The sequence below is a fragment of the Fistularia commersonii genome, chromosome 20 (genome assembly GCF_037954325.1).
Source record: "Fistularia commersonii isolate RoL2024-O1a breed Wild chromosome 20, RoL_Fcom_v1.0, whole genome shotgun sequence".
Classification (NCBI taxonomy): domain Eukaryota; kingdom Metazoa; phylum Chordata; class Actinopteri; order Syngnathiformes; family Fistulariidae; genus Fistularia; species Fistularia commersonii.
Window position 1 is genome coordinate 5,007,636 of NC_141303.1, and position 14,831 is coordinate 5,022,466.

General features: G+C 37.5%; 2 protein-coding genes across 2 annotated transcripts; one reads left to right on the top strand and one right to left on the bottom strand.

Annotated features, from left to right (window-relative positions):
* The first annotated feature begins 6,527 nt into the window (after window positions 1-6,527).
* Window positions 6,528-10,485, top strand: rsph9 (radial spoke head component 9). Its single transcript, XM_086166911.1, has 5 exons — window positions 6,528-6,836; window positions 6,913-7,063; window positions 7,743-7,869; window positions 7,938-8,084; window positions 10,079-10,485. Exons 1-5 carry the CDS (start codon window positions 6,613-6,615, stop codon window positions 10,237-10,239), a joined length of 810 nt encoding a protein of 269 aa, XP_086023037.1. The 5' UTR covers window positions 6,528-6,612; the 3' UTR covers window positions 10,240-10,485.
* Window positions 10,486-11,516: 1,031 nt separating this feature from the next.
* mrps18a (mitochondrial ribosomal protein S18A) lies at window positions 11,517-14,447 on the bottom strand. Its single transcript, XM_086166953.1, has 6 exons — window positions 14,254-14,447; window positions 13,859-13,890; window positions 13,119-13,223; window positions 12,916-13,039; window positions 11,913-11,985; window positions 11,517-11,825 (listed from the first exon to the last, which is right to left on the bottom strand). Exons 1-6 carry the CDS (start codon window positions 14,396-14,398, stop codon window positions 11,681-11,683), a joined length of 624 nt encoding a protein of 207 aa, XP_086023079.1. The 5' UTR covers window positions 14,399-14,447; the 3' UTR covers window positions 11,517-11,680.
* Window positions 14,448-14,831: the final 384 nt, after the last annotated feature.

A 14,831-nucleotide genomic window follows, 5' to 3' on the forward strand; every position in this document is an offset into this window, starting at 1 on the left:
ATCTCTGTTGTCAAAAGGGGTTTTAGGGGGCTGCAGTGATTACCCCAGTTCTTAAGTATGTGTAATGAAGTGCTAAACTCACAACATACCCAGGTTTAACTGGGATAAAAGAGGTTTGACCATCTTGGTTCAGAATTAGTTTGCCCAAATGGAAATTCACAAGTCACTGACAAAAAAACAATACTGTTGCACAGTTCAAATTATACTTAATATAAAATAAAATGAAGCCATTGTTCATTGTCATTTTCAGAATTTTAAAAATGTAGTACCTCCTCTTTGCAGTGTAGCTTTTAAAGAAAAGATAAATCTGCCAAACAAACACTCCATGCAAAAGATTTGCATGGAGATAAAAAAAGATAAACAATATAATTCTAAACCATGAGGCATAACAGAGTCGTGATAATAAGGTTGCAAAAGATGTCTGTACAGTTGTTAGTAAGACATAGGTACATAGATGAGCTGAGGCAGTTTGTCAATAGAAACCTGATATGTTGTCTGTGGGTTAAGTGAATGTTGTATATATTTAATGTATGCTTTGTCTGCCAGTTAGTCAAAGCTGGAGAAATGTGGATGATGTGAGGGGCGGCAAAAGCCTGGGAATCAGCTTTGTCCGGCAGTCAGGCATGTAGCTTTCCAAAACCACACGCCAGATTTTGACCCAGTGTCAAACTCACCACAAATTGCTGGCTCAGTTTCATCCCACATGATTCTGGGATGAATCTGTGTGTGACAATTTGATCGAAAGTTCGATATAGTTACATATACGTGAGTGAGATGATTTGGGTGTGAAATTTCATACTACAGCACAAATGTTCATTCATTGAAACGTTCAATAATGCGCCTGAGGTACAGTGCAGCGCATTTTACATTCTGATCAACCAGTAGGGGAGATTTTAACAAATCAAGAACCAAACTGCAAAAAAAGAAAACTCATTTCCTGACACTTGCCCTCTATTATATCACAAAACAGCAAAATATCTAATATTGTCATGACAAATAGTTTTAATATCAAGTGTAACTTTAAATGACATTTCTGACTCAAAAGCTGAGAAAGAATATTCTAATTATGGGACGACAACATGTTATTGGAAATCTTATGTTGAAAATTTCAGTATGTGGTCAACAGTACAACTACAGTTTGATTAAAATATCCCAATAGTTAATCTATTGGTAAAATGATAAATGCAGTATCAAGTCAATTATGTTATGTAATATTGCTGCACGGTAACTAATATGGGTTTGTAAAAAACAAAAATTTACTTGGGGGAATAAATCCCTGAAAATTACAGTGCTTATTTTGGGTAAGTAGTCAATCCTGATTACTGTATTAGCAAATGAGTAGGCAATCAAATGAAAATGTGAAATTTTTTAGCCTAAAATTAGCATGAAATTGAAAAATACAGCGCATGCACATTTGTTGGATCAGGGCTCAAAGAATATTAAAAGCTTCCACCAAAACTACTGTAAATGCTACAGAAAATTAGCTGCAAGAAAAAGATGCTAAACTCTGCCATTGCCAGACAATCTACTCTCTGTTCATTTCTTTATCTCAGATTTACTAACAGATTTACTTACAGATTTACTAACAGATTTACTTACAGATTTACTCTGTATTTTCCATTTGATATCAACACCACTATTTACACAAAAACGATAAGATATTTTTTGCTACTAAAAGAATTCAGTCTTTTGATTCCTGGCCAATTTCTGATGGATGGAATTTCTCCATTCTTATCTGATGCTTTGTTAACAAGCAAAGATTTGATTTTTCTGCAGTAATTGTTAAAACTATCAATAACAAGCTACTGTGAAGCTCAGTCGGCTGATAACCACACCGAGTTAAGATAAGACAAGGAGCTGCTGCGGTCTTCCGGCGCAATCTTGATTAAAAAAAAAAAAAAAAAAAAGGTACAAATTGTATGAATAATGATATGTTAACTGTTTTTAATGAATCATGCAAAAGTAAAATGAAAAAGCAGGTAACAAAGAGAAGGATTAGTGGTTAACTATGGGCTCGTTCTTGATGATGAAAATGATGGCAGCCATTAAAAAGTACAATATTTACGAATCACAAACTCATAATACATATGGCCCCCAAGTTGGTATAAAATCAATAATCGATCAACTCGGCTTAAATATGGTCCCCATCTGTGCCATAAGTCTGCAGCTATATGTGCCAAAAGGGGCCAGCTTCATTGAGGCAGTTGATACACTGTATCTCCCAGTGGCAAGACCAAAATGTAAAATTATGAATTACTCTTATAGTCTGGCCATCGTGGAGTACATTCTTCATAAAGTCATAGAATAGATGAAGCACTTTAGAAAACGAAATAGAACTGAAAAGTATGTTGAAAAAAGAAAACCTAAAATCTGTGCATTTGTATGTATATATATATATATATATATATATATATATATATATATATATATGTGTTATATATATATATATATATATATATATATATATATATATATGTGTGTGTGTGTGTGTGTGTGTGTGTGTGTGTGTGTGTGTACAGGCCAGCCTCCTTTTATCATTTATTACATTTTACTTGCATGTTATTTTTTAATTGTTAATCTTTGATGGTGTCTCACGCCTAAATCTCCCTGCTGTCTCCAAGATAAATGTATCCGATTAAGTGGCAGAAGTAGACTAGAAGAAATGAAGCAAGAGAGCGCAGAATTCATTAGAATTAAAAACATAGGGGGCAAATGAAAAATATTTTAAAAAATGCTTGGTAAAAATTGCAACACAAGAAGTCTCTTGGTTGTTTTTTTTGGTTCAAGTGATTTCACATCATCGTGAAGCACCGGCGAATGAACATGTACTGTATCGCTCATGTAAACAACACACCCTTCTTTGGATCAAAATATTTAGCCATTGTTAATCCAAAGCCTCTCTATGTTTGTGTGTAGGTGTGCCACCCAGTCCGCCAGGCAACCTCACCGCATTCCAGGTTTTGTTATTGTCTATGCTTTTGTGTTACACAGACACCATTATTTGGTCACCTCTTTCCCTCTCTTTCAGTATTCATTCTACACTCCTCGGCCACTGAACTCAGGACAGCCACTATGTGTTTTGTGTGTGTGTGTGTGTGTGTGTGTGTGTGTGTGTGTGTGTGTGTATCAAATAGTAATTAACCTCATTTAGATTTATTTTTTTCCAAGGTTTTGGGGTCAGGTTTTCTTCATGACACCATCAAGATCGATGGATGTGACCTCTTGACTGCTCTAATTTGTATATAAACATGGCATTGGCCAATTGCAATGTTGCATTGGAGTAAGCCAGCCAATGAGAAGGCCGGGCATCAACTCACTCTGTGGCACTCCCAGCTTTTGTCCATCAGGATTAGTGCCGTGGCAACACTGGTCGCCTGGGAGGTGAGTTTCCCAGAGAAGAGGGACGAGGACAGAAACTCGACCACTAATGGTAATATTCCAAGACTAGCTTCCTTCCCAACTAAATGAGAAACAGAACTGGAGTGAAGCGTGTGTGTGTGTGTGTGTGTGTGTGTGTGTGTGTGTATGTGTCACTCTGTTATGCGTCCAACTCCAAAACTTCCACCTACACTGCCAACTTTAATGAGGTACCATCCAGAGCAACCAGTTTAGACCGTGTTGGTGTTTGTAAATGAGTGGGCGGGCTGGTGAAGGCTGTCCTTATGTGTTCCCTTCTGTGTGGGGTTTTCTGTAGAAAAGTCACCCCATTCTCCTTCTTTATTCTGTTAGCAGACGACATTGGCCAGATGGGCTGCAGGCCAAGCAACTGAAATCACTGCTGCCGATCAAACATGTGACTAAGGCCCTTTTTTGGACAATTACAGCGAAGACCGAGAGCTTTAGAAATACATAATGACACACAAAACAAGGGAATTACTGACCTACTTGTGTTTTTCTGATTGCTTGTAATAAGATATCTGCCAATGTGCATTTGCCTGATTGACAAGAGAGGTCTTTAACGTTTCACATCTACATCCCAACATGCATCAATATCTTGTAAAATTATCTTTCTCTGTCTTTTGTGAATTTAACTATCTTCTTTTGTTTTGTTTTTTCCTTTTGGCATTTCACCCATATTTGGTCTTGGAGTGATAATTTGTTTTTTGTCAACCACATTAAATTTGAAAACAATATAATTGAAATCTGTGATAAATTTTCTGCCAATAATCAAGACATTACTTCACAGTAATCAAGAAATTATACACGTCATTACACAATCATCTGGGAAAAAAATCAATAAGAAATTACTCAGCACTTTACAAAAAATACGCCCAAATTGCAACATAATAGCTAAAAATTCCTCACTAGGCCATCCTGAGTTCTCAGCTGGTTCAAATGCCTTTATAAGTGCAGGTATTCCAGGCTGATATTTCATCACTTCACCATCAATTATATAGATTTTTCAGCCAGTTTGAAAAATTATTTGCAATGCAGGAAAATACTTGGCCTCAGTATCACAATGACTAGGACAAGAAGCAGATATTTAACAATTGAGCCCAATGCATTAAGTAAGATAAACAGAATTGGGATGAAGTTCAAAATAAAAGACAAAAGAATTGTGTTTGAAGAATGTCCCGTTTCCTCAAGCCTCATAGCCTCACACAGGGTGCTGATTTAAAACAAACTGACCCATTTAGAGATTGTCTTTGGAATGACCACCTAAAGAACTCGGGCTGCAAACTGACTCATGGGATAAACTTTGTAGTTTGAGGTCAGGCCCTGACAAGCTCAAAATGTGATCACTAAAATCTCCCAGCCAATTTAAACCTGGAAAGGAAGCGAGTCGGGGGTGGCCGGGATGGACTGATATGATTTTTCAACATCTGCTTAAGCCAGCGAATTTCACAGCTGGCCTTTTTGATCTCATTTGCAGTGGCACAAACTGTGGGAGGTGCTTCCGTCAAATAGTGTGTTTTATAAGTTGATTTCATGCCAATATAAATATCATTGGACATTTTCATTGACTAAGGATTGTGAAGGCATGCCATGTAAAGAGTGTCACCCTGTTTTGTTCCATTTTGTACAAATAAACATAGAATATTTTTAACAGTTTGGACGAACAAAATGGGATCCCTAGGATCAGGATCAGCCAGCCTGTTATTGAAGCCAAATTTCTGAGGATGCTGGACTTGCGCCAGGCTAAACCAAACAACTGTTGTTCATTTAGTCTGCTTTAAACAGGATTTGCCTCATAAGAAACAACAGTTCTCGACACCAGAGGGTCAGACTGTATTTAGGCGGCTCAATGCACTGACAAGTGCGTCACAGTCAAATAGAAAATAAGCAAAGAAATTGCCGGGAGGGAGGAGGGAAAGGTTAAATTTAGTGGAAAAATCAAGCTGGACATTTCGTCTTTCGGTTTGGGGGTCAAATATATGTATGTGTGGATACATACATATATATATATATATATATATATGTGTGTGTGTGTATGTGCATGTGTGTGTATTTAATGTTATGAAATGTTGTGATTTGCTGTGGCGACCCCTGAAGGGAGTAGCCGAAAAGAAAAGAAGAATAGGTGGTGGCACTTAAAATGTTATCACTCTGGAACATCATTGGTATTTCCAGGCTTGATAGTCTGTCAGTCCTCCCTCCTATTCTGGCCTTGAATTCCACCCATGAAACTGGAGTCCTCTCATAGCACTATATGCTTCTGTATGATGTTAATTTTAACAGTTTGACTATCTTGAATTATGGTCAGTCAGACACCCATATAATATGACCCTCTAACTCATCTCTAACTACAAGAGTGTATTTGTTCCAAGCAAATATTATCTCTCGTGTTATTTCTAAAATATTTCCTGATGCGTGGACAAACACACACACCATAATTTATACTAAACAACTCGCCAGCAAAGTTCACTCCTATTCCCATGTGTCATGCAGTCATGTCAGTGGTATCTAAGTCCACATCTGCGTACAATTCTGTCCTGCAAACACACAGCTGTCATAGTGCTGTCTCATAGTGACAGTCAGAAACTAACACATGAAGCCATATGATGGTAAAAGTTAGAGGAGTTTGACTTTTCTAGGTTGTAAATGCAATTGTAGGCCATGATTTAGACAGAGCGGTACAGAGTCTTCAGGGCATCACTGATGACCAATGTTAAGGTGTTTTTTGACTTACCAACATAGGACAATATTTGGTGAGATTTATAAATGATTCTTTATGCAAAACTTCAAGTTTAGGATTTAGTTTTTACCTCTGGTAAACATATGTTTGAGTCCGTAATTCAATTCAACAAGAAGCCTCCTGGGTTCGAGTCACGTGACTTGACGTTATACCGGATGTAAAATCAAAATGCAAATAAATCACTCTTTTTTTTTTTTTTTTAAATATTACCTATTTATTTATTTTTAGATTTTGATAGGTGATTTTATTTTGGCGCTATAAAAACGCATATTGAGGTTCTCACAGAAAAAAAAACCCGAAGATTAAACTAAGTGGATGGCAAACGGTTGCTAGGACAGCGGCTCATGAAGGTTTGTTGTCATAGCAACCAAACAAACGTCCGGCCTTAAGATTGTGGTAGTGATGTATGCTAGCAAGCCGCACGGTACGTGACGCTGAACGTTAGCGCGTAGTTCATCGCAAAAACAACAACAAAAATGGACTCTAATTCGTTATACTGCTTGGACCTGGTTGCTGGTATTGGATGCATTTTGAACGTTGAGCAAAGAACCGCCTTGCAAACTTCACTGGTTATCATGAAAAAAGACTACAAATTCCATCGAGTCTTGTTCTGGGGGAAAATACTGGGATTAAAAGAGGATTACTTTATCGCTCAGGGTGTGGGAGAGGATGAAATGAGCGACAAAAAGAATCTGTACAGGTATACCCGATACCCCGCACTGCAATCTCATGATGGTATCCGTCGTTATTGAGTGCATTTTCTCTCATCCGTCCAGTTTGAATTGCATGGACTGGTTTCTGCTTCCACCTGCCACCGACACGATGGTGGAGGAAGTGTCTAAAACAGCAAAAGGTCGCTTCATAGGAGACCCGTCCTATGTGTACGAGCGTCCAGGAGAGGGGAGTGATGGTCTGGATGAGATGGGGGTGAGTAAGATCAACAGTGATGTTGCGTTGTCTACATTACTTTCGTGTCTGCCCACAATTCTTTTGGAATTCAACCCACTAATCCACAGAGTATGTGACATCATTTGTATGTATACATTACTGTGTCATGTGGCTTCCCCTGTGTGACATCACAGCATCCCCATTCACAATCTGTTGAACCCATGCACCCCACTTATGACGTCACAGTCCCCCATCCAGTGAGAGGCATGTTTCTTCATCTACAATCGTCATATTAATGGAAGAATACATTATGCATTCTGTGATTATTATCTTGGCAACAAAGAACAAGTGACATTTTTTTTTCTTTTTGAAATCATCACTTGCTCTGAAATAGTGATCTTGATTCAGAGTAGCGGAATATTTTCTTCTTGAAGTGCATCTGTTCTTCATCACATGGTTGAAAGCAGTCAGAATTTAGAGTTTTTTTTTGTCACCATTCCCCCGATAATATCTAGAACAGAGTTAAGAATTTTATGTGTTTATTTGTTTGCAAATTCAATTTTTTTTTTTTTTTTCAAAGGGGAACAAAGTAAGACAACAAGTCAAAGTGACAGCATTGGGGGGGTTGAGTTTTTTTTTTTTTTTTTTAATTTTGGAATGAGAGCTGTGTGCAGAATTGAAATCCCGGGCAGTTGATGTACACCGTCTGTGATTTTAGACAGTGACGGAGGAAAAGAGGGTGGCGGTGACGGTCCATCAGATCACAGAGGAAGTGTCTGTGGTGCCTCGCGGTGCCTTCATCAGGAGTCCGCATGGCACCGTCCAAGTGAACCGCAGCTTTGAAGGTATTATTTATGTCACATCTTTTAATTAGGCCCTTATTAACCACAGCTCTGTGATTTTTCTTCTTCAGGTCTGTCTTATACAGAGGCAAGGAAACTTTCCAATTTCTTCCACTTCAGGAAAACAAAGAGTCTGAAGAAGAGGTCAATCTTGGACATGGCGGATTTGAATCAAGCTATGGACTTCCTCGACTCATTGACTGAAGACACTCCGAAAGGTAAAATATAATTCCTGTTATGCGTCATATTCTCACATGTCATTACATAACTAAACTGAATCATTAGATTTATATTCTTAGGAACACCTCTCCAGACAGTTGCAGTTAAGTTTTAATTACTTGGAATTCCTCCACTGGCTGACTCTGCCCAGTGTTTCACGTTTTCTGTTGATTTCAAAGTCAATGCTGGATTATGCGCATAAGAATAATTAAGCATTGCTGGGGGGCAGTTGTTTGATGAGGAAATCCATGATAACCATTGGCTACCATTCGCATTGCTTAGCTCTGCAGCAGAAGCTGGGCGTCTTACAGACAGAGGAGAGGATCTTCTAATGGAAAGGTTTTGGTTAAAACTTCTTTAACTGGAATCAATCAATCCATCAATCTATAAATCTAGGAAGGTCTCCACTAGATTATGTATTCTGAATTTTCAAAAGTATTTTTATTATTTGAAAAAAACACCGAAAAAATAAAAAAGAAAAGAAAAAAACTCAACCCAGGAGATAGTAAAAACACACACGAATATGATGACATGATTTGTATGACACACTGTCAGGTTGGCTGGATGAACTCCAGGCCACAGAGAATGGAGATAATCTGAGGACCTGTTTGCATGTGTGTTATGAGGAGTAACATGCAACAATGTCTGATTTATGGCCCGTTTGCACATGTGTATACACAGTATATGCGTGTGTTCTTTGGTCTGTTGTGTATGTCAGCAGGGTCGTGGCTGCAGCAGATGATACACAGCTGTCTTAGTGCCATATGCACTGCACAACGCTTAACAGTGGGGCGCAGGCTTTTGCTGAGAGGAGACAGTTAGCATTTTTTTAAATGGCACTCAAGAGAAAACGCCATAAGATGAATTTCCGTCAAAAAAACAGGTGTAATTCTCTCGATAGTGCTGGAAAACAGGTTCAGGCTGTGGATTTACGGCTTTAAGATTTCCTACTGCAGCTGCATCCATATAACCAAAGAACATATATTTTGTTCTACAAATATATTCTGACCTGTTTTAATTTCATGTCCAACAACATTATAGAATACTGCAAGGGTTTCTCAAATCCTGTAACCACTGAAAATTCAAAAGAGCTGTTGATCATTTTTCTAGTTGTGGAAGATTCAGGCATGACATATATATATATATATATATATATATATATATATAATTATCCTGGAATGTCACTCACGGCTGTAAAAGTGTATTGCAATATTAGGTACATTAAACTGAGTGCACCGCTGTATGTGAAGGGGAAAAAATTAATCAAAAAAATGACAAAACCAAAAAGGTGATTTCTTTCCATCTGAGCAATCTGACAATAAGCAAAATATTATACAAAAAATCAATGAAGATGTACTAGAAAATGTAAGTAAAAAGTATCTGAAAATTAGCCATAAATGACCCTAAATACTGTGGAAACCACAACCAAAAAGAAAGACATAACCTCATATATTAGTGATATAAATAAATAAAAGAAAAATGAACAATGGCAGGCAGTGTAGAAATCCCCTCAAAATAAACTAGAAATTGTGTGCAAATTTGAGGGAAACTAGTTCAAGTTTTCATCCCAGCAGATCCAGCTCTTGTTTTCAGTTCTCAAGGTCCTCAGCGCACGGTCACACCCAGACTTATAGAAATAGGTTACGACAATATCTATCAAAAGCACAAAGAGGTTATTTACTGGAGTATCCCCTAGCTGGCTACAGCATGTGAATCATATTATTTTCTTGGACTGATTTCTACCAAGTACTCCAGCTTTGGTTTCAGTTTAGCTCTAAAGTAGAGTCGGTGAACATATTGTGGCAATATTCTACATTAAACACATATCCACACAACAGAAGGCAGCTATGGATAAAAAAAAAATAAAATGCATCTTTAATACAACCAGCTAAAAGTGATCCATGAAGGATGAGGTGGCTTATAAGTTTGACATATCACCAGAGATTTAAATGTTTTGAATTTCATTCTTTCGGTCTTATCTGTTTGCACCTAGGATCATGGAGTCTTCAGTTTGAAGGTGCCAGCAAAGTGTGTGTGATCCGTAGCCTTTTATGGTTGGGACTGAGCTTCTACCATGTTCCCATGACACCGCTGCATGGATACGTCTACATGGGTTATGGCACCAAGAATTTGGACTTGCCTTTCATGCTGTAAAGTTGGGGTTTTTGGGTTGGGTTTTCTGCGACAATTACATAACATTAATACGTGTACTTTTCGATTGACTTTAAAATCTATTAAGCCAAACACATTTTTTTTTCCTTTTCATTGCTCATTTTTTTCATGTCAGTATGTCAACATTGGAAAATATCTTGATGTCATGTTTGCTCAAAACATCAGTTTAGACAAACATGTCAAATCCTGTCTCTATCATCTTTTGAAAACATATTAAATAACATCTCATTGAATTGACTTTTGTTTGGTTGATTTTTCCCCTGTGTTATTTTGGTAAATTAAAAGTAACATGTTTGAATATGCATATCAATAGTTTATTTTTTAGTTTCCATTCTCATATAAAAAAAATCACTACCACCACTGAAAAATTATAAATTCAAAGAATTTTTAAACTCTCCCTATTCCAAGTGATAAAATAACGTGTTTGTCAGTTGACCTTTTAATAATCAGTCTCCTAAACTTTCCTTTGACAAAGTTGGAGGAGCAGCCACATACTGGTTACAGATAATGCTCTTACCCTTGGGCATATTTATTCAATTGGTCAAACTTGCCTAATTTGTATTTAGTTAAAACCAGCTGCTGCAAGTGAGTAGTTATAAACTCCAGTGGGTGATATTTCCTGTGCCTGACAAACACAGACACCAATACAATCTATGTTCTTTAGAAAGGTTAAAAAATACAGGGTGGAAGCTTGGATATTAATTAGTTTGCAACTACCTTGATGAATAATCTGACTGCTATCATATATAATTTATATATATATATGTATATATATAATGTATGTGTTTATATATATGTGTGAAAACAGTCAGATTGTTTTACTTAAATGTTATATGTAGTTTTCACTTTTGTGTTTTCATGGGTAAATGCTACTGGTAGCAACTAGTAACATGTTCAACTCAGTCTTCCTTTAGGTACATTACCAATTAACTTTGAGAGTAGTTTTATATGTCACAAAAATATATTGGTTGTTACAGTTTAAAAAGTATAAAGATGTTCCCACAACATTTGTGTTCCATTTACTTTGCATGACCAAAAGCAATTCTCATACAGTAAACATGTGCTAAAGGTCAACAAGACAGATTTTATTTACACATCTGTGTGGCTTTCAGTATACACAGTCAAAGTACCACCTACTTTGAAAACGTAAAACTGACACAGTTGTTGCTCTCTCCGAGTTGTTATTGAGTTCTCTTCAAGGGCTTTTTGTACAATAAAAATCAACAGAAAAGACTGCTGTGGGTAGGACTGAGCCTGACTCACAGTTTGACAAGGCTTTTATTAAGAAAATCCATAATAAATACAGATGGATCAAGATGGACTTTTACAAGAGAGTGTGAACAGACATTGGAGGTGAAAATGGGTTATGGAAAAACCCACTAGAATTCGCATCTTCACTACACACCTGCAAACTTGTCGGTGTTCAGTGTTTTAAATAAAGAGGCTTGACACTGTATCTGACATTGTTCTTGAGTGCAGGGTGTCCAACGGCCATACGCTTCTTACACCACTTAAGCCCCTTTTTGTAGATTGGTTTGACTGTGTCAATGGACCAGCGGGTCAGGTATCTGTGAAACAAACAGCAGATAAAGGATTTGGTCAGTCTCACAAGAGCCTGCATACTTGGACTTAGTAGACAGTAATCAAAGCAGCACCTGTTCAGTTGGGGCTTCGACCTCTTGGGGACATGGCCCTCAGGAAGTTTAGGTCTGTGGTCAGGAAGCAGACCTTAAACAGGAAAGCAACAGTTTTATTAGCTGAACTTAAGTAAACAGAAAAAGGCTGCCATTAAAATATATATATCTGCAAAACTCAAAAAGAAAAAGGAGAGTAATTTTATTTGTCTTTTCTATGTTTTCCAGCTATGGATTTTAACCTGACTGGCTACCAGGCAAAATGACTTTTTCATAAATACCAAAAACCGATCAATGTTGTCAATGCACATGGACAAAGTCATTCATCAATCATTACGATTAGTAAATTGATTACTTGCTTCATTTGTAAAGTCTCCTGTTGAACACAATTGTAAAATGAGCAGCCGACTTTTATTTCCCAAAAATCCTGACTAACGCAAAGATCACTGCTGTCATAGTCCCTGTATCTAACTGCAAAGCATAAATGTACCAGTAATGGATACACCTCAAGAGAATACGTGAACACGGATGAATAAAAAAAACTGAGGATGGGCCACCACATATAGTTACATTTTTCCAAAGTCTTGACCCATGAAAGGGTGGAGAAAAGAAACTTGGGAAGGGATAGATGGTCATGTTTGCATGGGATGACTGAATAGAAAAAGTAATAATGAAACAAACACTGGCGACACCAGACAACTGGCGCTGCATCCCTCGAAAAAAGAAAAAAATATAATCAAATTTACCTTCTTTGAAAAGTATTTAGGGACTGATTGTATTCCCTCTGTTTGGTTTCAAGAACATAATTCAATTCTTTTTAAATGTAATATTGTTTTTAAAAGAAGAAGCATCAAATTGAAGTCATCAATATTGTCCAGTAACATCTGGGAGGAGGTAAAAACAGCACTGGGAGTTATGATTTTAACGGTCAGCAGTAACTAGCTTGATGTGTATGCAGAAATCCCCTGTAACAGGCTTTCTCCTTTTGTTTATAAGTTCTAAAACTCATTGCAGTCGCACAGACCTGCTCTGTGAGCCATTTGCACACAAACAGCAATTTTCCGATGCTCTTCTGGGCAGAGGCCGGTGATTCTCTTGGGCAACATACCTCCATCCGACCTGATGAACTGTCTGAGTAACAACACATCCTGGAAAGTGCGAGACAGACAATCCTGACACATTGTTTATGCAACTATGTAGTCATTGGTATTCTGTGGTTGCCTTTACTGTGTAGGTGTATTTATGCTGCAGGTTCCATCTGTAGATGGGGCACTTGGCTGCGGGGTTTGGAGGCTGTGGTCCTGCTGGAATGTCCAGTATCTCCCCTTCGATCTGTGAAGTGATTATAATTGGGAGTTAGTCTAATAATTATCTGAAGTAGGATATGAGTATGGCTCGACTATCTGAAAAAATGAAACCAAGATATTCAGAAGCCTGTGTGTGTGTGTAATGTAGTCAGAAGAAAAATCACATTTAACATTCACAAGAATAAATTTAGAATTGAAGCATTAAAGAAATCCAGACCAACAGCACTACCTCTTGAGCACAAAAGAATTGCCTGGTGAAAGAAAAGACTATACTCTTATGTCAAATGATACAATTGGCTGTTTTAAAAAAAAAAAAGCACAATTCTTGCTTCAATGGTCTTTCTGTCAAAGGTCTTTTTGAAAATATAGTACCCCTGGTGCTGACATCTCTAAATGTGATTGACCTCGTAAGTTGTACAAGACTGCATTCTATCATCAATATTAACCTAAATGGTACAGACCTTACAAGCTATGCTTAAACTTGAAAATCTTAAGTCAGTGAATCAATTAAAGCTATTTGAAAATTATTCTTTAGTAGCAGAAAATGTTTATATGCACAGGCACTGGACCCAAAAAAAAAATACTAGATGCTTCTCACATGCTATTTTATTTATTATAATCACACATTGTGGGCACAGCAGGTGCTTGATGGTTACTCACGGTCACTGTGTTGCCTTCCTGTTTCTCCACAACTGAAAAGTTGACATTTTTGGGGGTTAGGCGTGGTCTCACACAAACTTACACACGAACTACTTAATTTATTCCTGTTCATTTTTTCCTAAACATGTTTGTAATGCTATGGCAAACGTGGATAACATAATGAGACAAGCTTTATAGAAAGGTCAGGATTATAAAAAAAATAAGTCTCCTAGAGGGTAAAGACTCCACGTAAAAAGCCATGTCATGAATAAACTTAGAGTACAAAGATTGGGAGATTAATGAAGAACTGCTACCTTTAAAAATAATTGTTTGTCTAATTAGCCGAGTTCGACTCCTAGCTCTAGGACTCAGACGAGCTGGCTTGTTTTTCGCTACATTTGAAGAATACTGCTCACCTTGGCGAATTCCTCGGCTCTGGAGTACTGACACAGGCATCTGGGGGAAATGTATTCTCTGCAAAATACCCGTAGATGTACCAGTTACACATTTTAAACCCGCAAACGAGGAAAATATGGATCTCAAAACACCGCCGGCTGCCATGTTTCGTTTCTTGACCTTCCCTTGCCTCTTCCTGTCGGCAAGTATCGCGAGATCGACAAACAGCGACACGACCGGTTAAGACCGGTTAATACATGCATGTGAAACTACTGACGGGAAATTCCCGAGAAAGTAGGTTGAGAAAATAAACAGAACAATTTAGACGGTTTGGACGTCAACAGATAAACTCTATGTTTGTACACGGTATGCACGTATTTATTCTGTTTTGTTTTGTTTTTTTTACTCTCAAGGCAAAAGCAAAGTCATTTTCAGGTCGTGTTATATTTATTCACATGGCAATTAACTTTTTTTAAATCGTATTGAATGTTCAGTCCCAAAGGGTGAAACTGGCTCAGCCAAGGTCTAAAATCTAGTTGATCATCTACGAGAAAAAAAACCCCAATATGTTTTAAAATTAAACACAAGAGAAAGGAAC